At 50.2% G+C, this 22,301-nt stretch overlaps 10 protein-coding genes across 10 annotated transcripts; 6 read left to right on the top strand and 4 right to left on the bottom strand.

Moving 5' to 3' along the window:
• Positions 1-1,970: 1,970 nt before the first annotated feature.
• On the top strand, positions 1,971-2,986 carry M436DRAFT_36523 (NAD(P)-binding protein; the record flags this gene model as incomplete). The annotated part of the gene is made up of 2 exons (XM_013576415.1): positions 1,971-2,894; positions 2,954-2,986. The coding sequence occupies 2 exons, from the start codon at positions 1,971-1,973 to the stop codon at positions 2,984-2,986; spliced, it is 957 nt and encodes a 318-aa protein (XP_013431869.1).
• Positions 2,987-4,403: 1,417 nt separating this feature from the next.
• On the bottom strand, positions 4,404-6,444 carry M436DRAFT_17923 (uncharacterized protein; the record flags this gene model as incomplete). Its single annotated transcript, XM_013576059.1, has 4 exons — positions 4,404-4,581; positions 4,631-5,371; positions 5,414-5,610; positions 5,713-6,444. Coding segments are annotated over 4 exons (1,848 nt in total), but the record flags the coding sequence as incomplete, so codon positions are not given.
• Positions 6,445-8,059: 1,615 nt separating this feature from the next.
• On the bottom strand, positions 8,060-9,293 carry M436DRAFT_77741 (uncharacterized protein; the record flags this gene model as incomplete). Its single annotated transcript, XM_013576960.1, has 2 exons — positions 8,060-9,012; positions 9,065-9,293. The coding sequence occupies 2 exons, from the start codon at positions 9,291-9,293 to the stop codon at positions 8,060-8,062; spliced, it is 1,182 nt and encodes a 393-aa protein (XP_013432414.1).
• A 471-nt stretch (positions 9,294-9,764) lies between these two features.
• On the bottom strand, positions 9,765-10,352 carry M436DRAFT_69039 (uncharacterized protein; the record flags this gene model as incomplete). The annotated part of the gene is made up of 1 exon (XM_013576795.1): positions 9,765-10,352. One exon carries the CDS (start codon positions 10,350-10,352, stop codon positions 9,765-9,767), a length of 588 nt encoding a protein of 195 aa, XP_013432249.1.
• Positions 10,353-10,639: 287 nt separating this feature from the next.
• On the top strand, positions 10,640-12,087 carry M436DRAFT_36729 (uncharacterized protein; the record flags this gene model as incomplete). Its single annotated transcript, XM_013576456.1, has 4 exons — positions 10,640-10,706; positions 10,760-11,122; positions 11,231-11,766; positions 11,845-12,087. The coding sequence occupies 4 exons, from the start codon at positions 10,640-10,642 to the stop codon at positions 12,085-12,087; spliced, it is 1,209 nt and encodes a 402-aa protein (XP_013431910.1).
• A 480-nt stretch (positions 12,088-12,567) lies between these two features.
• M436DRAFT_13104 (uncharacterized protein) lies at positions 12,568-13,110 on the top strand (the record flags this gene model as incomplete). The annotated part of the gene is made up of 3 exons (XM_013576033.1): positions 12,568-12,629; positions 12,701-12,829; positions 12,882-13,110. Coding segments are annotated over 3 exons (420 nt in total), but the record flags the coding sequence as incomplete, so codon positions are not given.
• A 514-nt stretch (positions 13,111-13,624) lies between these two features.
• On the top strand, positions 13,625-14,591 carry M436DRAFT_35586 (uncharacterized protein; the record flags this gene model as incomplete). The annotated part of the gene is made up of 2 exons (XM_013576243.1): positions 13,625-13,645; positions 13,704-14,591. The coding sequence occupies 2 exons, from the start codon at positions 13,625-13,627 to the stop codon at positions 14,589-14,591; spliced, it is 909 nt and encodes a 302-aa protein (XP_013431697.1).
• A 691-nt stretch (positions 14,592-15,282) lies between these two features.
• On the top strand, positions 15,283-16,077 carry M436DRAFT_35971 (uncharacterized protein; the record flags this gene model as incomplete). The annotated part of the gene is made up of 1 exon (XM_013576306.1): positions 15,283-16,077. One exon carries the CDS (start codon positions 15,283-15,285, stop codon positions 16,075-16,077), a length of 795 nt encoding a protein of 264 aa, XP_013431760.1.
• A 906-nt stretch (positions 16,078-16,983) lies between these two features.
• M436DRAFT_69035 (AAA-domain-containing protein) lies at positions 16,984-20,409 on the top strand (the record flags this gene model as incomplete). The annotated part of the gene is made up of 1 exon (XM_013576794.1): positions 16,984-20,409. The coding sequence occupies one exon, from the start codon at positions 16,984-16,986 to the stop codon at positions 20,407-20,409; it is 3,426 nt and encodes a 1,141-aa protein (XP_013432248.1).
• Positions 20,410-20,461: 52 nt separating this feature from the next.
• M436DRAFT_77734 (flavonoid 3',5'-hydroxylase) lies at positions 20,462-22,288 on the bottom strand (the record flags this gene model as incomplete). Its single annotated transcript, XM_013576959.1, has 5 exons — positions 20,462-21,179; positions 21,252-21,683; positions 21,744-21,936; positions 21,990-22,048; positions 22,101-22,288. 5 exons carry the CDS (start codon positions 22,286-22,288, stop codon positions 20,462-20,464), a joined length of 1,590 nt encoding a protein of 529 aa, XP_013432413.1.
• Between the last annotated feature and the right edge of the window lie 13 nt (positions 22,289-22,301).

The following is a 22,301-nucleotide window of genomic DNA, read 5'->3' as shown; positions in this document are numbered from 1 at the left end:
CCTCATTGGTTCAAGATAAGCAACTCCCAGAACACACAATCAAGTCCCCAGACAGGGGGAATCACTGCGTTTGTTGTCTTGGGCTGCATATTCAGACGGTCACACGAGGGACCCTGAGACGCATCAACATGATACGTCGTTGTTCTGTCACATCATCTTCGAGAAGACTGTCGAACGCAACCCATATTCATGACCTATCTCGACGGAGCTGATCGACGCTTCAGAATAATCATTTTTACACTTTCAGGATCTTGTCACCAGATAGGCAGGCGAATGCGATGCTTCAATCATGGTGATCGGGTAAATTCCAACGTCCGTATCCCAATACCATATCGAGCACGCCAAGTGTTTGTGCTCCGTCATCTGAGCCGCCGTCGAGATTGCATCGACAGCCCGAGTGTTGTGTGTCGGACCAACGAGAGTTTGGATAAGAGCTTTTTGATGCCAAACCAGCATGTAACTGCAAGACATCAAAGCATGACACACCCGTGTTGGATGGTGGTAAATTGCTACCATGATGGACGGCACGAGGGCTCGGACTCTTGATCCGAGAGCGACTCGCAGCAGCACTGTTTTCCATTCAGACTGTTCTGGCTGACCGCTTTAATGTTCTGCTGCCTGGCCTGACCTGATACCCTGCTAACTTGCAAAACGTTGGGCGGTCTTGGAGCTCAATCTTGCCATATGAGGCGGTGAATTATCCAGTATTGGTGCCCCTTCTGTGAAATAACATATGGCACGTGTCGACTGATTCCACCTTCCTAGATGGGCTATGAACACCGAAACTCATATTCAACAACGCCTTTACCTTCCATCCGACTTCACTCCTTCCTGTTCAGACTCAATGGGATTCTATCGTTGTGGAGAAGCCTCATCGTACCTGCCTATTACTACTGTTGAAACATGGCCCGACACATCCTGTCGCTTGATCCGCTGCGCAACCAAACGGTCGGACGACATGTGATAATATCGACAAGTCCAGAGCCGGCCCTCGCCAAACGACATGAATCAGCAGTCAGATCTACACGAGTATAACTCTACAACCTCCAGCGACAACGTAGTCGCTTCATACGCGCGTGCGTCTGTGATTGACGCCTCTATCATATACGGTAGGGCGCGACAGACGCGAGAGGAGCATGCAGGGGCGTACCACGAATGCTCAACCGACATCTGCCATGGACCTCCTCTCGCTTGTCGGTCATGAGCTTCCTTTACTGTTTTGTAGTCTGCATGACCACTTTCCTGCTCGACGCCACTGTGACTAGACGTTTCTGTGCCCCCTTTGTGGTGCAGGCGATGGTTTTCATATCTTTCTTCGAGCCACGTAGAGCACTGCAACTTCTGGTCACAACAGGTATGGGATATGATAGCTTGTTCGCCGATGACAATGAATTTTCCCGTAGTAGTTGATATTCGCTCTGGATGTGAGGTGTGTTACCAAGCATCGAAGACTTGAGTTCTTGTGAGCTGGTCAAAATTTGTTCATCAGGCTCTAACAACGTCATTACCACAGTTACAAGTATACAATCTTTCAATCCGATACTATGTCACTCTAGAAACAGCGTTCATTTGTACTTGACTTCATCAGACTCAAGCTAGCGTGGTTGTCGTGGCCGCCGGGAAGAAGCCAGGGTTGTACGCTCGACGACCCGATAGCGCACGGACCTCCCACGCGTCATCGGTATAACCTTGCAGACGACATTTGCACTTTGCTCACTCGTACGTCGAGTAGTATTGACATGGCACTCAGTATGAGTCAGGAACTTACATGTGCTCCATCAATGACAAGAATATCGCTTGGGTTCTCCAAGCAAGGACCACGACGAAGCCTGGTAATGGGACCACCGTGCGATAGTGGTTGTGTCATGGTTACGCGCTCTCGAGTAGAGTAGACCGAGCCATAAGTAAGTAGATTAGAACCACTCCTCTCGTATTCTCTACCTGCATTTCACACCACTATTGCAAAAACCATGACCCTCAAGAATATCGCCTTGTTCGGCGCCAATGGCCAAATCGGCAGCTCAGTCCTCAAAGCTCTAGCGGAATGCAAGACCCAAGACTTCAACATCCTAGCCATCATAGCCCCAGACTCACCATCACCGGACTCGGCCTCAAGCAAAAATGTCACAGTCAAAGAAATGGATCTTCTCCACACCTCTCGTCAAGAAATGGCCGAGGTCCTTCAAGGCATCGATGCCGTCGTCAGTGCCCTGAACGGCCCAGTACTTAACGCTCAGATCTCCATCCAAGATGGCGCAGCAGACGCAGGAGTCAAGCGCTTCATTCCCTCAGAGTACGGCATGCACCATATCTACCGCAAGCCCAACGATCCACAGGGTTACATGCATCCACTCTGGGATGCTAAGAACAGACTCAACGAACGCGCTATCCTCCACCCTGCCATCAAAGAAGGCAAAATGTCATATACCATGATTGGCTGCGGCGACTTTTACAACCAAGACCGCGAAAAGGTGTGGTGTCCGTGGACGCAAAAGGATGTAGAGGAATACACTCTACATGTCATTGGCGATCCAGATGCCAAAGCCGACTACACCCATATCGAAGATTTTGGAAGATACGTGACTGCTTGTTTGTGCTCGCCTGAGAAGTCGGAAAACCAGCATCTCAATTTCCCTTCTGATCATGTTTCGCATACAGAGATTAAGCAGTTGTTGGAAAAGTACTCGGGCAAGAAAGTCAAGCTGGATATCATGGGTGAGGAGAAGATGCATGAGGTTCTCGCTGATCCAGAGTCAGCGCCGAAGGAGTTGCAGAATCAGAGTTCTTTCCCCGTCGATTTTTGGTTCTTGGTCAAGGGTATGCAGGGTAGTGGGCGGTTCTGGCGTCCGAGGGGGATGAATCACAATGATCTGTTCCCAGAAATTAAACCTACGGTAAGCTCATGGCTGTTGAACCCCTCGCCATATCAAAATTTGACTGACACAATCTGCAGACTTTTGAGATGTACTTCAAGCAACGCTTCTAGAAGAGCACATGCTCGGAAAGTAGCAGCAAACACCAAATGAAAGTGGACGATACGAACATTAATATACAAGAAGTGCTAATGCCGATGCTCTTACTTCTCTCCCGTCTTCCTTCGTGTCGTTCTCCCAATGAGGTCCAATCCACTCCAACCGAAGCCCGCTGCTTCCACATACACGTTACTTTCTCACGTCGGTACCTAAAGAAAATGTTGACACTCGCATGACTTGGACCACTCTCTCTGATGCTCAAATCAACACCTGCACAACCCTCATCTCCAGCACTATCGTTGTCTATACAGTATATCGCGAAGACTGACGATGTATCCAGCGCTGCTGAGCGCGATTTGTCTCTACTTCAGGTCTCGACAGCGCACAGCTGTAGTAACCAACACTATAACTCAGTGCAACTCACCGCCAATGATGGACTATGTTGATTTTCTCCATCTCTGAGCAGCCAAAGATCGTGAGTTGCTGGGTCTTTTGTCTGGATCGAAGCACCAAGCAAGTTTTCAAGTCAACGTCTGGAATGCTGTATGCGATATATGTATCACAATCGGAGCATAGTTCGATCGCGAAAGCCCCAAGCTGTTCAATTCACATGAGAGAGGCGTGCATTCCCGAAACGCCATAAACATCAATCACACAGTGCACCAGAAAACGGACCAGAAAGTGGAGCTTTTTTGGAAAATATTGTTGTAAGACTCGCCTTTGTGCGCGTGTCAGTTGTGTTGCTTTCAACAAATCCAGAAACAGATTCGAAGTTTTGTCTTTGCATCCAATAGCTATCGAGCACAAGAAGGAACACGGCCTTAGCTCTTTCCTTCATTCGGATGTGAGAACAGAATTGAGGAACAAGATTCTGAATACACTTGGGCTGGCAGGGAGACCACAGCGTACAGAGGCAATGACTGATAACCGTGTTTCACAGGCATACTGAACGGTTGAAGAGGAGAAGATAGTGACATGGAAAACAAATCAACTAGAGGAATAGAAATGAGATGAGTGAGTGGACTCAGAGTTTGGCGAATGGGGCCAATACTTTGTGGAGGGTGATGGACGAGAGACCAAAACCGGCTGAGATGATTCCAACCACGGCAGGCGCTCTTCGAACGGGAGTGACGAGGGACAAAACGAGCTACAAGGCGGTAAGCCAGTCAGCTGCAGTTGAACCACCGCAGTGTGTTGAAGAGGCGTAATAATGATCAACATAATCATCATGCAGATGCAGATAAGATATCCTTTTTGGAGATTGTCATTAAATATCTTGCTAAACTTTCCTGGTCTGCTCATAATAATCAAAATGGCTCTCCCGCAAGCCCAATCGTCCTTTTAATCCAATTCCACGATATCGTTGTTCTTCTTGGCCTTATCGAACATCTTCAGAAGAGACTTGATAGTCTTCTTCTTGGATATTTCCTCGACCTTTCCGATGTTCATGATCTTTTCCTCTTTGATCTCCTTCATACGATCGTCAACGGTTCCCTCTGCTGTGAGGTTAACGATGGTCGTTTCTTCTACTTGACCGATGCGGTAAATTCTGCCGCGCGCTTGCCCCTCGGTGGCTTCGTTCCAGTAGTGATCGTAGTTGATGAGGTATCTGTAGTCAGGTCAGCACAGATTTCATGTATCAAGTGAGAAGAACTTACTTCGCATTCATCAAGTTCAGGCCGGTTCCTCCGACTCCACTTGTAGCAAGCATAATGAATGTTTCAGGCTCCAGCTTGAACCGACTTACACTATCGTTTCTTTCCGCATTCGACATCTCTGATGTCAAGGCTGTGAAGTTCCAGTCTTCTTCCTCGAAAGTAGCTGCTAGAAGCTTGTGAGATTCCTTGTATGTGGTAAGAACGAGAACCTTTGCTTGTGGATCTCCTGTTAGAGGATCTCTCCATTTTCTGACAAGGTCAACGACCGCAGACGATTTGGTCGAAGGAATGGCTTTGCCGCTATCATTCAGCCATTTGGGTTTGTCGTCCTTCGCATCCTGAGCCGCATCAGTGAGCTCACCCAACGGGAGCTTGCAAAGCTCACATACCGCGTCAGCACGACCACGTTCTGCGGCAATATGCATTATTTCAGTAAGACATCCTTCGCAATAGGCATGATGACAGACCGCCCACCGGATATATTTGGTTCTTTTCTTGCAGATTGTGCAAGTGGTACTTCTCTGCAGCTTAAGCAAAGCTGCGATGTAGTCGTCCGCAAAAGGATCGCGGACGGGTGGACGGTTTATCTCCCTACAGATGGCCCTCATGTCATCATCTGTAAGATGCTTGAAAGTGCTGGGGCGAAGCACAAGGACATGGCCTGTCATCTGCCTGAGCACCATGAACAGCCCAGCGACGAACTTGTATGTCTTCTCGCCGTCAGGTCCAGGGTCGGGATTCCTTTCAGCACCGGGCGCCGAGTCCGGCTCGACATATCTTGACGCCTCTAGCGCAAGCTCCTTTAGACGGTCGTATACGACTGAGTATATCGCGCGTTCTGGTACCGATAAGTGTCTGGAGTGCTCAGAGGTGACCGAATCCGGTATGATGGTCAAAGGGTAACCGAACAGTTCATCCTCGTATGTCCACGATCTCATGGTTTCGTGTAAGAGAGTCGCTACCCACTCGTGATTGATCTTCTTGTCAGCCTTCGCATTCGTGCTTTTCTTGCGCCTCTTATATTTCTTTGCCTTCTTATCACCCTGGTCTTTCGGCTCTTTCTTGTCTTTCTTGAGAATCACATCATCGTCAGAATTCTCGACGCCTTTGTAAAGTGTCTTGAAACCTTTGAATGTCAATTTGAAGACTGTGGGATGTCGAACAAAGTCGAGGACTGAATACAAATCCGTGGGATCGTTAAACATTGGCGTTCCTGTGAGTATCCAGCGATACTTGCTCAGAAGCTTGTGGCATGCAGTCGAACTGATGGTGTCGACGTTGCGAATAGTGTGTCCCTCATCAAGGTAGACTGCCCGGAATTTGAATCGGAATATTGCTGGGAGCTTGGGTCGAACGGATTTGTTGAAGAATTTCTCCTTATCCTTGTCAGATGCATCAGCCAGTTCCTTGGGGTATCTAACATTCTTGAAGGCACTGCAAAGTTCCGGGTATGTGACAATGACCAGATCAGCCCCCTCAAATATCAGCATCTGAGCCTCAGAACTGGACTCGGTACTGTATGAGATGATAGCGCCAAGCCCGAGCATGCCGTCCGAAGATGGTTGTATTGTGTGCTTCCGAGCCTCAATGATCCACTGGTCTTTCAGTGATTTGGGCACGACCACGAGGTTTGTTCTTGACTCTTTGGAGCGAGCTGGTAATTTTCCATGAACCATACTTGTCAATGTGCACAAAGTCTTGCCGAGTCCCATTTTGTCGGCCAGGATACCTCCCTTGGGACCTCTCTTGCTGGTTTCTTGTTCATTCATCCAGCCGGCATGGATGACCTGATGGTGTTTGATAGGTGTTTTCATGCCCTCAACCATCCATAGATCTCCCTCTAGGTATTTGATGCTGCCTGGTGGAAACTGTCTGATCGCGTGCAGCATTCTCGCGCTGTCTTGGATTGCTGCTTGCTTCTTATCTTCCGGTGCGGCTTCAATAAGTCGCCTAAGAGATTGCTTGGTTGTCTCGTTCATTGCCGGATGTCTCGGAGTTTTCGGTAGATCCCCCTGATTCTCGTCTCGCTTTCTTTTGAACCCGGCCAAAGCGTTAGTCGGCTCAGACCTCTCGTCGTGGCTTAGTTCATCTTGTTGCACGAATATAGGGGAAGAGGGCACTTCGCTGCTTTTGGAGCCATCCAGAGTTTCCTCGGCTCCAGGATCTTCAGGCTGCTGCTGATTTGCTTTTGCTAGTTCGTATTGCTCCTGTATTTGTCTGAAAGCTGCCTCTTCCCCGGGCGCACTTGAGCCGTTCCAAGACTCGAAGACATCTCTCGCCAGACTGTAGAAGAATTCCGCATCCTCAAAAGGCTGTTCTCCAGCTTGCCGACGGGCGTCGTCAGCCTGCAACTGTTTGGCGAAAACAAGTTGTTGCTGGTGCAGAGCATCGTCAGTTTCTGGGCTGATGTCCATCCCGATGGAGTCGCTGATGTGCCGAGCTGATGACAGAGAAAGGTCGTATGAAGTAGTAGAGAATAGATGTAGATGGTAAAGGGAGATGAAGGGAAGAAATTGTTCTTGACAGAGAAGGAAGTAGAGAATTGACTGGTAGAGGTGGGTATCGATAAGAAGGGGAAGGATATGTTTCTGAGATGTGATTTTTGCTCAGCAAAAGCAGTGAAGCAAAAGTGCGCAGTTGCGAAAAGGGTAGGAGAAGTAGTCGTCAACCGGAAGGTTGAGAGAAAAATTGTGAGTCTCGCGAATAAGCAAGCGGGGAGTGATCTTTCTGGAGTGGTCGTATCGACGGGCATGAAAGAGGAAACCTTCTATCGTCGGAGGTGTTGAGAGCAAAGGCTGTTGATGGATGGTAAAGGACTTGAAGTTGTATGAGAGGTGGAGAAAGCAAGAGGGAAAGGGAGGAAGTGTGGTGTAAGTAGTGTCCATAAGAGAGGCAGTGAAGTGTACATACCAAGTGAGAAACACTCAGCAGGAAGGTGAGAGATTTGAGGGGTGGGTGAAGATGGGATGTGAAGTAGTCGTCGTTTTGTGGCAGTTTGAGAAGAAGACAAAAGTGACCGAAGGATGGACAGATGAAAGAGTCAGTAGAAGAAGCAGACGTAGAGGCCTAGAGTGAAGAAGTGTGACAGATCTGGGAAGGCACAGAATCGAAATAGGTACCCTCGGAGATCGTGGAAAGGCAAGCTTCGCGACCTCGATGACTTCTTGAAGAGATGTCACCTCCCTCGGACCGTGAATGTGAGAATTTTAGGTCAAACTTGAGATATAGGAAGGAGGGTCAAAGTTGTGGAAGCGACAGAATTCTTGAGGAGGAAGGCGAATTACTTATGCGGAGGAAGCATGTGTCGAGAAGAAGAGAAGGCTTGTTCGTCGCTGCCGTTCGAGCATGCAGTTGCTCATCTGCTCTGGTTGCAGGATCGGCCGCGTTTTTCGACCAGCATGACCTTCTCGACACCGTAATGTGACAAGCTCATCTCAATCGAGCACCGAACAGCTTTTCAGCATTGCCATGATATAATCCGTCCTTCTCCGTCGTGTTCAAGAAGTCTGCCTCCCCTATTTCGTCCGCGAATCCCGTGTACACTTGCACTGGAGCGCCAGTGATATATGGAAAATCGGTACCCAAAACCAATTTGTCTGTTCCGATCCCGTATGCCAATAGACCTTTGACTTGGTAAGGAAAAGTCGGTCCAGCAGTGTCCCACCACAACCTCTGCTTGAAAACTTCCAACTGTGCAGCAAAAGCCGCAGGAGAAAGACGAGAAAGCATCCTGCTGATGATAGAAGGGAAACTGCCACCAGCATGTGGGACAATGAAATTGAGCTTCGAGAAAGTGGAAAGAGTTGACGCCAGTGTGAGATCCATGAACGTTCTTGCAGACTCGAAGTAGAGTTCCACCAAGCCGTCAGGGTAGACCGTCGGATTGGCGATGATCAAGCCATTGCCGTTCGGTATTCTCAAACATGGCTCGTTGGGATGAACGAAGATGATCTCACTGGCGTTGGCGATCGTAGAATTGTTGAGAGAGGCGAAGAAAGGCTGGAATTGCGCGTTTCCAAGATAGTATCCTTCATGATTGGATAGGAGACCTACACCGACGGCGCCCAGGTCGTCGAGTGCATACCGGACTTCCGTAATGGCCGCATCGATATAAGGTAGCGGTGTGACGGCAAAGAAATCGAAATGTGAGGGGTAAGTGCGAGATAGAGCGGCCAGATATTCGTTCAGTAGCCTTGCCAGCGCGGTCGCCTTTACTTCATCGTTTACATAGACAGTAGTGCCTGGTGCTGAGATGGAGAGGACGCTTTTGCGAATGCCGACCGCTTGCATCACGTTGAATTGTGTTTCTAAAGTCCATTCCGGAGTTGGGCTTTGGCCTGTCGTAGGGACGAGTGCGCGGTACCATGCTGGCACTACGTGAGCTGCATAACAAATCAATGGCAAGACTCAGAGACCAATTACAGCTTGACTTACCGTGCACATCGATCCTCGACGCATTGCTGAAGGGGGTTAGTGCAATTGGCGTATAGGCACTTTCGATCGAGTCGAGCGCAGCAGCCACGAAAGGTAGAACTCCCAGGTCAATGCCATCTGCTTTTGCCGCTGCATAAATGGAAGTACTTCTTGATGTATTGGAAAACGGAGGATTTTGCGCAAGAACAGCCACCAGAAGTATCGAGAACCAGGTCAAGAGTGCCAACATGATTTGTCTCTGACAAAATGGACCATGAATACCTTGTAAAAGACAAGAGAGAGTTCCGGGTTCAAAGACAGGTAGCATGGCCTGAGTTTATACTGCCGGGAAAAACGCGAATCTATATCGGTAAGCAATGAGCGAAGTGGCTGCAGATTGCTGGGGTGCTCGATGCGCTATTTGGGATAATTCTTAAGCGAGCATGCCGCTTACTGCATGTTCCTTGATACCGACTGACGATTGATTTGGCCTAGATACACTATACAAAGTTGTCAGTGGTGTCGTGTTCTGTTCTCCGGTCAATTCGATTGCTCGGTTCCATAACATCATTGTCCTGATTGGGACGCTCGAAACAGACGGGACTGAAATTGAACAAGGTGCGTTTCGCGTGTAATACAATCTCGTGTCCAGAGCAGCATGTTAGTCGGACAAGAACGCCTCTCGATATATATCGACTCCAGTATTAGAACAAAACCTGCCCTAGTTCTTTTTCTCGACCTCAGACTTGACTTCAGCCTCGACCTGAGCCTCCTTGTGCTTGCCCCAAGTCCAGACGTCCCAGATTTGATCGAGGATGATATCACTGAGTCCTTTGCCCTCAGCAAGAGCCTTCTGATCTTCTTGGGCTCTGCGTGCTCTCCAGCCCTCGGGCTTCTCGTCTCCGTAGTAGACCTGTTCAAGGATATTTTGCTTGTTCTGCTGAGCAGCTTCCACACCAGAATTGTCACCAGCAGCTCTTGCCTCGCGTTGCAGCTTCAATTGACGCTGGAACTCGCGAGCCTTGTCGGTAGGTAGTGTTGTGTCGCCCTTTGGTCGCATTTCCTCGGCCTTGGAGCCTCCAATAACTCTCCAGATGCTCTGGCCTTGCGATTCGCGGTATAGGTAGTTTGCGGAGAAGCCAGTCATACCGACCAGAGAAATAGTGTAGAAGTCCAGTTTGCGCGGTGGTAGGGCGGCGAGAGCTGGACAGACTACGAGACATGCGATGGCGGCGCGGTGCAGCGTGACCTTGTAGCGTTCGGTTTCGTCGACAGTGGGCTGTCGCGTGGGTTCTTGAGGATGTGACATGATGTGTTTTGATGTGTTATCGATCGTGTGCTTCGTAAGGAATATTTTGGTGTGGTTGACGGTGCTAGAGAATGGCGATGGAAATTTGGAGGGCTCGAAATTCCATGGTCACCTCGGTCTCGATGCATGACGCGCTGCGGCCGGCCGCTCGCTGTCACACAGCGCATCCAAGGCCGCCTACAACTCTGGCCAGACACGTCTCTCTCGACTCTTGCGCCTTATCTCCACTCTGTCATTCCTTTCTTCAGAACACCGTAAATCTCCTATAAGAAAGAAGTCAGAGCAACATGCCAACAAAGAGTTTATTGCTTGTATTCATCCACGGTTTCAAGGGAGGAGACCACACGTTTGATGGTAAACAAACTCCCACTACTAGTCGTCAACTTGTTACTCAATAGATATGGTAGGCTTCCCGGATCACTTCAGAACCCTCGTACAGAATGCCCTGCCGAAAATAAATATTCTGTCCATCGTGTATCCCAAATTCGAGACCCAAGGCGACTTGTCCGAATGCGTCGCCAAGTTTCACGGATGGTTGCTCGACAAGTGCATCGATCTGGAAGTCGCCAATGGTACACCATCACCAACTATTGACCCTTCGGTGAGAGTCGTTCTTGTTGGTCACTCGATGGGCGGCATTGTAGCGGCAGAGACCTTGCTAAGCATTGCTCGCGATCAACCCGTTCCCTCGAGTCGCACATTCCCAACCACCCAAGATGACTCGGGACTCGGCAACCAGACCACATCAAATCCGACCTCTAAGAACGACAGTACAGTCAACTTGGAAGTGCCAGAATCACAACAGAGGTCTTCATCTGCGCCTCCTCAAGAGAAGCCCCCAGTGCCATCTGAGGATACCGACCCTGCCAAGGCTCCAGAGTTCTTGTTCCCTTACATTCAGGCTGTACTTGCTTTCGACACTCCCTATCTAGGTATACATCCTGGTGTTGTAGCTCATGGCGCGGAAGAGCAATACAATACAGCATCTGCCGCCATGAACGCTTACAGCCAAGCCTCTCAGTTCTTTGGCCTTGGAAAGTCATCCAATGCGCGAGCTCCTCCTACAAAGGTTCCCGCAGGTGCTCTTCCACCACCAGAGGCCGGCAATTGGGGCAAATGGGGCAAGTATGCCATGTTTGCAGGTGGAGCCGCGGCCTTGGCAGCAGCAGGTGGTGCAGTATGGCAGAATCGTGAGCACATATCCAAAGGCTGGGCTTGGGCAGGCGGCCATCTCGAGTTTGTAGGCTGCCTAGCCCGCGGCGCTGATTTGACCAAGCGTATCGAAGGTGTAGCTGCCCTCAGTGCCTCTCACAAGATCGGTTTCGCCGACTTCTACACCTGCCTCGACACGCACAAGCAAGGCAAAACATACTACTCGGAGCAACTGCTTGGCGAAGAGAGAACCTTCTGCGTAGTGCCCAAAGAGGCCAAAGAACCACGAGGTGAATCACCGCTCAAGAAGCGCAAGACTACCAATGTTGTGGACAAGAAGCTGAAAAGTAAAGGCACCTGGATCAAGTGCATCAACGAAAAAGCGAGCAACGAAATCGCCGCACACGTTGCCATGTTTACGCCAAAAGACAACCCCGACTACTACGCCATGACCGATAGAGCAAAGGTTGTCTTGGTAAAGGCAGTGGATATGGAGTGGTATGAGTCTTCTTCACCAACCCCTGAATCGACTCCCGAACCCGAGAAGCAGAACCAGTCGGGTGCCGAACCTACGCAGGCGTGATGTTCCGTAGCGACAGACTTTGTATTGTTAGACATAGATACCCATACAGCACGAGCAAGATGCAGTCTTTGACAAACCGAAATGCTAACTCCGTTGACTTTGTTGACTCAAGTCTCGCGCGAACAATGAGTGAGATGACGCAGCGCGCGTTGTCATTCGGAACTTTGAGACAGCCCCTCGATTTCCATGTCGCAACGGCAGCATTTCTTTCTCTCTCTCCTTTGATTCACAGACCATATTCTGATTCTACACCTAAACAATGCTACGGTCGAAACAAATTGGATATTCAACATAAATACACACAGCATGCCCGTAGCTCCAGGACCTAGCCGGCGATTCGTCTTTCTCCTCATCGCCGTGTCGGCCTTCCTCGGATTCACATTCGTATACTCTTTCCGCTCTCAAGAAGTCGGTGTACGGCATCCGCTAGCAGGAGGCAGAGCTGGGACACCAGTAGAAGCTGTCCAAGCACGTATCAACATAGATGAGTCGACTCTTTCTGGACATGTGATTGCCCCCAAGCTCGGCAACGAGACCGCAAAGTACGTCGCAGTGGCCAGCCGCTCTGCTGTCACTTTCTGGCAGTCACCAGTTGACTGACATACTACAACAGAGCCGAACTTGGTCGTGCAGCATGGAAGCTCTTCCACACGACATTTGCCCGCTTCCCTGACAAACCAACCGCCGAAGAGAGTTCCGCCTTGAACGCATACATCCACTTGTTCCAGCGATTATATCCTTGGTATGATGCCTGTCACCACATTACAAGACTCTAGCTGACACACAAGTCGCAGCGGCGAATGTGCCGGCCACTTCCGAACGATCCTCGACAAGTTCCCTCCGCAAGTCACATCACGATCAGCTGCAGCAGCTTGGGGTTGCCACGTCCACAATGAGGTCAACAAGTCGCTGAAGAAAGAGATATTTGATTGCTCCAACATTGGTGACTTCTACGACTGTGGTTGTGCAGACGGAGAGGCACCGGAAGGAGGCGACAGGAAAGAAGTCACCCAGGCGAGGAAGAAGTTTGATCCTCCGGAAGATGTTCCTCTGAAGCTGGAAGAAGATGGGTGAGTCGCATCCATCCCTTGAACATATCGACCCATGCTGACAGAGCGTTTTCAAGATGGGGCCGAGGAGGATGATTTAAGACACCTTCTCCTGAAACATTCGACTAGACATCTACCAACAATCCCTAATCTATCAGCACTATTGGTACGCTCCAATCCATGCCCATGCCCAAGTCTCTTCTTGTTGCCCTTCTTTTGATACCCCATATTACGCACGGGCGAGAAGCCGATCGCCGAACGAGCCGCATCGCGCTAGTCTCCGCATACCAAAATAAATAGAAATCAACTTTTTGCTCAAAAAATTGCCAGAACCCTCGTCTCATCTCGCAAACACTCGCTTCATTATTTATCGCCTGAAACCGCTCCAGGATTTGTCAAGACTGTCGCTGATCAGATTCGGAATACTGCGTAGAGCCGCCACTCCTTTGCGACACAGCATAATTTCACCAACCGCGCGCTAACTCAACATGGTTTCCTTTTCGTGCGAGGTACGCGTTGAAAGCATGGAAACATATGCATCAGTCCTGATACTAATTCGTCGCTTAGGGATGCGGTGACATTCTCACCAAGAAGAAGCTCGACCCTCACGCCAACCAGTGCTGGGGCGCATCATTCACCTGCATCGACTGCATGGTCCACTTCCAAGGCACCGATTACCGTGCGCATACCAGCTGTATGTCTGAGGCTCAGAAATACCAAGGCCACCTCTACAGAGGCGAGAAGAAGGGCAAGGGTCAAAATCAGAACCAGAAGAAGCAGGATCAGGCTCTTGTACAGACAAAGGCACCCGAACCCACCACTACCGATGTCGCCAAAACCAATGCCCCGCCAAAGGCTCCTTCTCCTCCTCCATCTGGTGCTGAGTTGCCTCCCGGTGTGAACGTCTTTGATTACATGGACACCACTCCCGCAAAGATCGAATCCGCACCCTTCGTTACACCAGCCTCAAAGCGCGACCGTGATGACAAGAGCAAGAGTGACAAGAAGCGCAAGAGAGATGAAGATATGGCAGAACCCACTCCCGCATTGCACACTGGTCTCACAGGTGGTTTGAACAGAATGCTGTCCGGCCCCGACTTTGGCGAGGATGGTGCTGCTGCCAGTCCTTTGAGCCCCAAGAAGCGTAGCAAGAAGGACAAGTCAGAGAAGGAATCAAAGAAGGCATCGTCAGTCAAGAGCTCGTCCAAAAAAACAACATCTTCAGACGCGCGCGAAGACAAGCAGCTCGTCACCAAACGCTCACCAGCAGAGCTGTTCTTGAGCTTTGTTGACAAGGGCCCCGAAAGCGACAGCGGCTTGAGCATCAACAAAGCTCTCAAGCGCTACCACCGTGAGCGTCAAGCACAGGGTAAGAAGGATGATGGCGACAAGGACCTCTGGAAGGATCTTCGCATCAGGAAGAACGAGAGAGGAGAGTTTGTTCTCTTTATTTGATTGGATCATGGATTTGGAGCGAGCGACATGTAGTATACCAATATTCGATTATCAAGGTTTGGAGGCTGGCAGCCAGTGACAGAATTCACAGTCGACAAGCGGGGTGACTGCCCAATCTTCCTTCATCCTCCAGCACATCTCACATTCTGCACACCATGACCGCACGCCATTCGCAAGTACCTCTTGCCATGCGCTGTTCTTGGCTGCGAGTGAAAAAGCTTCTTGCGGGCCACCATGCAATCTGAGACGTCTGTCACAGCGTATGACTGACCAGGGCGCTTAGCTACTCGTCGACCCAATGAGGGCGCGCAGCGCATAGCAGAAGTCCCGAGCCCGCGCGTTACAAGAGCCTTCGATTGGCAACTTGCAAGATCACTTTAACGCAACGGGGACTAGACAGGGCGGTAGCATCCATGCCAGAAATAACCTTAGTCAAGGCGATTCGTGCGGCGACCCTTGCGGCTTACGCGCCGCCTTTGTCTTTTGTGTTGAGTAGAGCTCTTGTTTCGTCCAGTCTTGTTGCTTTTCAGGTAAGCATACAAAATCGGCTTATATACTCTCTTTCTTTCTGGCTCTCTTGTGCTTTCATAGTCATATTTTCACCCGTCCAGCTGGGAATTCATATCTACAACTGTCCTTGTTCTTTAGTCAAGTCACTCGCTTTGTTCGTTTCTTTCCTTGCCTCTTCAATATGGCGGCTCGGAGTATCTCTGCCCCCTCGGTCATCGAGACCAAGACGAATGATGATAAACGACCCAAGAGACCGACTCTGCAGACCCCTCTATCAGCCTCATATCCATCTGAAGTCAAGAGTCCTTTTCCAGGTACACCAAGCTTCATCAAGAGAGAAGAGAACATCAAGACTCCCGTCACCCCTCCGGTGGCCTATCTAGACTTCTTGAAGTCAATGTCGACCGGTCTGGCCAGTCCAATTATTACAGGGACCAGCTCAAAGTTCCACTTCGGCGACAAAGTGCCCAGCGAAGTCATCGAGGAGACAGAGGAGAAGTCTCCAGATGCCACGCCTGAGACAGTGAAACCGATACTCTCCCGCACCAACTCCACCAGCTCCGAGTCTTCTGTCACATCTGTGGTTTCCAGCTCGACCGAGTCTGTGCATTCAGTGTCTAGCACAATCTCAGAAACCAAACGCAAGGTCAAACCACAGTCGCCCCGAGTCATTATACCGCCTTCTCCATTTGCAAAACCTCGATCTGCAAAGCTTCCTAGGAGTATCCAGGTACCTCCTTCGCCCATGTCACCAGCCAATCTGCGATCTCCGATGAGTGCTCGTACTCACCACGAGCCTCACAGTGCATCTGCGCTGAGCGGAACACCGTGGAGCGCTGAGTACTCACCAACAGAAGCTGAAGGTAGTACGACCAGCAAGATGAGTGTTCGACAAGTGGTTACAAGGACAGTTACCTACTCACGAACCCCACTCGATCCAGCACCAAAGGGCAAGAGGAGGAAGATTGAAGAGTGAGGAAGAAACTTCGACACTCTCAAACGCGAGGCTATCAACGGCTGGTATCAGATTCAAACCCGCCTAGATACTGGACACGTACCAGAAGCTCTCTCGACTCCACACATACACACAACACACTCTTTATCGCCCAAGGTTGAGCGATGGCAAGGAAGAACGCAGGACCGTTCCCATTGACGAAAGTGATGGCCGCATGGCAAACAAAAGCAAGCATACAGCGGGTCTGGATCAGACTCGTGGAGAGACTTGCTCGAAACGAATACGGCGCTTATGTGTTGAGTGGTATAGGGTTCAGGGGCGAGGTGGAAAATGTAAAGAACATCGACACGGGAGAATGCTCTGACATTACGGCCATGATCTCTATATCCGTTCTTAGTAGAATTGCAAGTTAATATTCTTAACCATGTCAAGTTTTGGGTGAGTGCCTGAGGCAGCAAGGTGTTCTTCATCGGAGGCTGATGTGCCGACACAGCATGTGAAGAAGGCCGGGGGAAGCCTCGGTTGTTTGATTGACAGCTTGTCCGCAAGCCGAAGCCGCTTGTGGTCCCTGGCCGATCGCACCTGCCATCTTGCTCTCGTCTTGCATGAAGTCAAGTCAACCTTGTAGTCGAGTCTGCCATGTCTCTACCACTGTCTAAAAGCTCAAAGAGCGCGACCCAGGCTGAAATAGTCCTGCAACCGCAGCTCAAGAGCTGTCTGGTCAATCTCCCATCTTCGCTGGTCTCTGTACTGGTCAATGCCAACACAGTAACTATTTCCAGACAAACGAACAAGAAGCCAAACTGACGCGTGTAGGTAGCTCAAAATGTAGTTGTCGAGCTCAGCTTTCGTCAGCCAACATCACCCACCGACAAACCGAACGCATCCTCGTCGCAACCACGCTCGATATATCTAGGATGGACCGGCATGCAGAGCCAGACCAGATTGGCTCCTATAGTGTCAAGGAACGGAATACAAGGGACAAGAGGAAATGCCACCAGACAAGATCAAGACGTCGCTGCTGTCGAGCTGGATTCCACCCTGGCAAGAGTCCTAGGCATCACCAATGGCCTGAAGGTGGCTGTCAACCTCCACATCGATCCTCCGCAAGCCCACACCGTCAACATTGAGCCCCTCACCCCGACCGATTGGGACATCATTGAGCTGCATGCCCGCTTCCTCGAGATGAACTTCCTGTCTCAAGTTCGCGCTCTTCCCAATCCTGCCTTCTCTGAGGCTCAGCGCCATCCACTGACTCTGCACCTTACCCCAACATCTACCGCAAACATTCTGGTCACAACTCTCAGCCCTGCACCGTCATCGAATCAAGCCTTTGTAAAGATCTCGCCCGATGCCGAAGTTATCGTTGCGCCAAAGACTCGCCAGCCTCGAAGCTCCGATCGCTCGAGCAGAAGTGTCGCTAGCACAAGCAGAAAGAGCGTGGGAGGAAGAAGTAATGCCAGTACTGTACGGCACCCAGCCACACGCGACGAGCTACCAACACGCCCGCCACTTTTCCTCCGAGGCGTCGATCGCGCCATAGCTGCCGAGTACTTTGACGAGGAGGAGGCTGGAGATGCCGATAAGGGTCTACGGATCTGGCTGGATAATGACCATTTGCTCTCCAAGAGTCTGAAAGGCGTCACTTGGGTCTCAGTCTCGGTCGTCCGACCTGCCAGCTTGGAAGAGCCTGTCAATCCCCAAAAACAGGCTATGGACTCCGAAAAGGCCGCTTCAAAGATTGTCGCACGACTTTCCGGTTGGAGTGATGCTCCGGACAGCCAACATGCTGCGTTGTCTTCAATGCTTTGTGCAGCCATGGGATCTCCCGGACTGGTTGGAGGTATAGTCAGGATCGAAGCTGCTCCTCCACAGCTACCCAAGACCACTTCGGCCATGAAGAAAGAGTCAAAAGAAAAGGAGTCCGTGGTTAAGAACTTGCGTATCTTTCCTTTTGGCACTGCTCAATCGAATATCTTGAAGTTCGGTGGTGAATCTACTGCTGAGAAAGAGGCAGCCGTACGGAAGTTGAAAGCTATCTTTGATGATAGTCACGATGGATCTGGTCTGCTCGAAGGCCCTTTGACAGACGGGATGCTTCTGCCTGCAGAAGCCGACAAGAACAAAGACCATGCCTGGCCGGGTGGTATCCTACGATTCGACCCTTCGCCAACTAGTACAGAAGAGCATCCGATAAAGAAGTCTGCAGATTGGCTTATCGGCGCTGAGCGCAAATTGACGATAGAGGTCCAGCCAGAGATTGCAAAACCATCAGACTTGACGCGAGGGAACATTGGCCATGACATGCCAGAATCACCACCAGAGATGGTCGGCATCGATGTCCTGACGGCTGAGCTTGAAAGACACCTTTCGCACTCATCATCTATACTGCTCACCGGAGGCTTAGGCTCAGGAAAGACCTCCCTGGCACATCTTCTTGCCAACAGACTCCGGAAAGAGCGTCTATATCACATCACATACTTTTCCTGCCGGACGCTCGTCACAGATGAGACACGTGTATCCACCATCAAAGAAAATTTACAGAGAATTTTTGGTGCGGGAGCGTGGGGTGCAAGACTCGGCGGTCGCGCTTTAGTTGTCTTGGACGACATTGACAAACTGTGTCCTGCGGAGACGGAACTCCAGGTCGGAAACGATAACGGTCGTAGCAGGCAGGTCAGCGAGCTTTTATGCTCTATCGCAAGACAGCACTGTTCTCGAGATACTGGTGTTGTGCTATTGGCAACTGCTCAAGCGAAAGAGTCTGTCAACAATGTTGTTATCGGTGGACATGTTGTACGTGATATCTTGACATTGAAAGCACCAAACAAGGATGGTAGACGCAAAGTTCTCGAGCTTCTGGTGGGTCAAGAAGATACTCAGCAGCCAAAGCACTCAAGGTCTCAGAGTGATGGTGCCGCTTGGATGGGTGGTTCAGAAGCAGGGGATCAAGCGGACGGTTTGAAAGGTTTCGAGGTGGATCCTTCCATTGACTTTTTGGATGTCGCTGGACAAACCGATGGCTACATGCCAGGAGATTTGACGTCTCTTGTCTCGAGAGCGCAGAACGAAGCCTTGATCCGAAGCGTATCGGAGGATGCAGAGAATCCGCATGTCTCATTGACCAGGGACGACTTCACAGCCGCACTCAAAGGCTTCACTCCAGCATCTCTTCGTGGTGTCACTCTACAAACATCTACCACCACTTGGTCTTCGATTGGTGGTCTGCAAGAAACCAGACAGACTCTGTTGGAGACTTTGCAATATCCAACGACATACGCACCTATCTTTGCGCAATGTCCATTACGCCTTCGATCCGGTCTGCTACTGTACGGCTATCCAGGATGCGGAAAGACATTACTCGCATCTGCTGTAGCAGGAGAGTGTGGTCTCAACTTCATCTCGGTCAAGGGACCCGAGATTCTCAACAAGTATATTGGTGCTTCCGAAAAAAGTGTTCGCGATTTGTTCGACAGAGCAGAGGCTGCACGTCCTTGCGTACTCTTCTTCGATGAGTTTGACAGTATCGCGCCGAAGAGAGGTCACGATAGCACGGGCGTTACTGATCGTGTTGTCAATCAACTGCTCACACAGATGGATGGTGCAGAAGGTCTATCAGGTGTATATGTCCTCGCTGCCACCAGTCGACCAGATCTGATTGATCCCGCTCTTCTTCGTCCTGGTCGTTTGGACAAGAGTCTGCTATGCGACATGCCAAACACAGACGATCGTCTCGACATCCTGCGCGCCGTGACTGGCAACCTCAGAATCGATGCTAGCATTCTGGACGAATCTAATCATAACCAAAGCCTGCAAGAGATAGCGCGACAAACACAAGGATACTCGGGCGCAGACTTGCAAGCAGTCATGTACAATGCGCATCTCGAAGCCATCCACGATGTCCTCGGTCCCACCGAAGAACTCGGCAACGACAAATCTTCATCGTCACGCTCAAAGTCCAAATACAAAGATTTTACTTACTTTCGCTACGGCGATGAGAGTCTAGGAAAAGATATCTCTGCAAACCCAACACCACAATCTTTGGCCGAACGAGCAAACATCGCTACCAAACTCGCTGCGTTGGAAACTGCACGTAAACGTTCAAAGGCAACCAACTCTGCAGCTGCTGATGCAAACACTAATGGTGTCAAAGAGGAAGCTGCGGGAACACAGGAACCAATGATTTTGTGGAGACATGTGGTGAAGAGTCTAGAGCAGACCAGGCCTTCGATCTCAAAGGCTGATCAGAGGAGGTTGAGCACGATATACAGAGAGTTTGTCGTAGGCAGGAATGGCGAGATGGCTGACGGAGAAGCTGGGACCGAGATTGGCGGGCGCTCGACCTTGATGTAGAAAAAGAGAGATCATTGACATCTGTATGAACGAACCTTCATCTCGACCACCTTTACCCCAACATAGGCGAATCCTTTCCTCTGACAACACCCTCCCTCTCCTCAATCCTCATCCACATATCCGTAAAATAGCTGATGCCACCTTTGATAAAATGCTTGCCTGGCCTCTGCTCGTCCACAAACGTAGGCTTGAACCTCCTAAAGATCTGCAAAGGTCCCTTGTACAACTCCATGTTTGCAATTTCTTTGCCCAGACATCCTCGTGCTCCATATCCAAATCCTAGACTGTATTTGGTGAACGATTTGGACTTTTCGGGGTCTTCGAGCCAGCGTTCAGGGCGGAAGGTATCGGCGTCGGGACCGTAAAGTGAGGTGTCGCGGTGGATGATGTAGGGGTTACATGATACCTCTGCACCAGCGGGGATGTGCTTTCCAAAAAGCTCCAGACCGCCACTACTGACGATACGAGGGAATATATTTGGTGCCGAGGGGGTGAGGCGCATGGATTCTTTTATGCAAGCCATATAGTAAGGTAGATGCTCCACTACTTCTGTGTATTGTGGCATGGCTGAGATCAGACCGAGGGAGGTGGCGGTGTCGAGTTCGTGCATGAGGGTTTTGTAGACGGGAGGGTGGGTGAGTACGTCGATGATTAGGGCTTGGAAGGCTGTGCCTGTGGTGTCTGCGCCTGCGAGCAGTACGAGGAGGATTTCGGCTTTTATGTAGTCGTGGTCTAGAGGTTGACCTTTTTCGTCGCGGGCGTCGATGAAGCTGTTTTTTGGGTTTCTGCGGTTAGTGGTTACCTGCTGTGTGGGAAGGGGGTTGAGGGTCTGATTGACTTACGTCTGCAACAGATCAATCCTTCCGTTCGTCTTTCCTTCTTCGATATCAGTTCTCCTCTGCTCAATCAACTGATCTCTGAACCTCATGAGTGTTCCAATACCACTCTGCTGCTCTGGTCTGGCAACTAGATACTTGTCTCCCAAAGCAGTTCTCTTGATCCACTCGGTAAAAGGATACAATCTAGCCATGAGTCCAAAGGGTACTAGACCTTCATGTAAACCTTGTATCAAGCCTGCAACATCAGAGCCAGACTTGATGAAGCCAAAGGGAGCGCCAAAGCCAACTTCAGAAATCACATCGTATGCCATGAAAACCGCCCAAGGTGCGAAGTCCACAACGGCGCCGGGTTTTGCAAAGCGAGTGCTGAGTTCGTCGATCCAGTCGTTGATGCGTAAATCAATCAGTGGTTCCATTTTCTTGATGTTGGAGAAGCTGTATCGCTTTGTTAAAAATGACAACTTCATCCAGACTGACAGAGGGAGAAAGCCGTACCTATAGGATCCAGCAGCTATTTTCCTGAATCTTGCATGTGTTTTTGAATCTTGCATGTTGAATAGACTCTCGACAGTGCCGAAACTGCCAGTTACATAGTGTCGACTTTTGTCTGCGTAGCGATGGTAGATGTCCGGTAATCTGGTAGCATCGCTGACTAGTAGGAGCGTAGGCGTGACTCTGATGATAGGACCTTGGAGATGTCAGAAGTCGGATAAAAGTGCAGTGGTGACCTCAATGATCTACCATATTTCTTGTGAAGCTCCATACAGATCATGGGCTCATCTTCTTTGAAGTTGTGATATCTGTACACCACGGTGAATTTCTTTGGATGTGTGAAGATGGTGATCCACTTACGCGATCCATAGTCTTGTCACACTGCCCCAGAACGGACCAGGAAACTTGGACAGAGGGTGAAAGTATCTGTAGTATACGATCTGGTACAACACACGAGCGACAAAGTATCCCGAGACAGCTAAGATCAGATTGCGAAAGCCGAGGTAGGAGAGAGTAGCAGAGCTACTACTTTGCACTGAAATATCCATGGATGAGGGGGCA

Source organism: Aureobasidium namibiae, assembly GCF_000721765.1.
Source record: "Aureobasidium namibiae CBS 147.97 unplaced genomic scaffold scaffold_1, whole genome shotgun sequence".
In the NCBI taxonomy this organism is placed as follows: domain Eukaryota; kingdom Fungi; phylum Ascomycota; class Dothideomycetes; order Dothideales; family Saccotheciaceae; genus Aureobasidium; species Aureobasidium namibiae.
The sequence above is the reverse complement of the archived record's forward strand: the minus strand, read 5'-3'. Positions and strand labels throughout refer to the sequence as shown.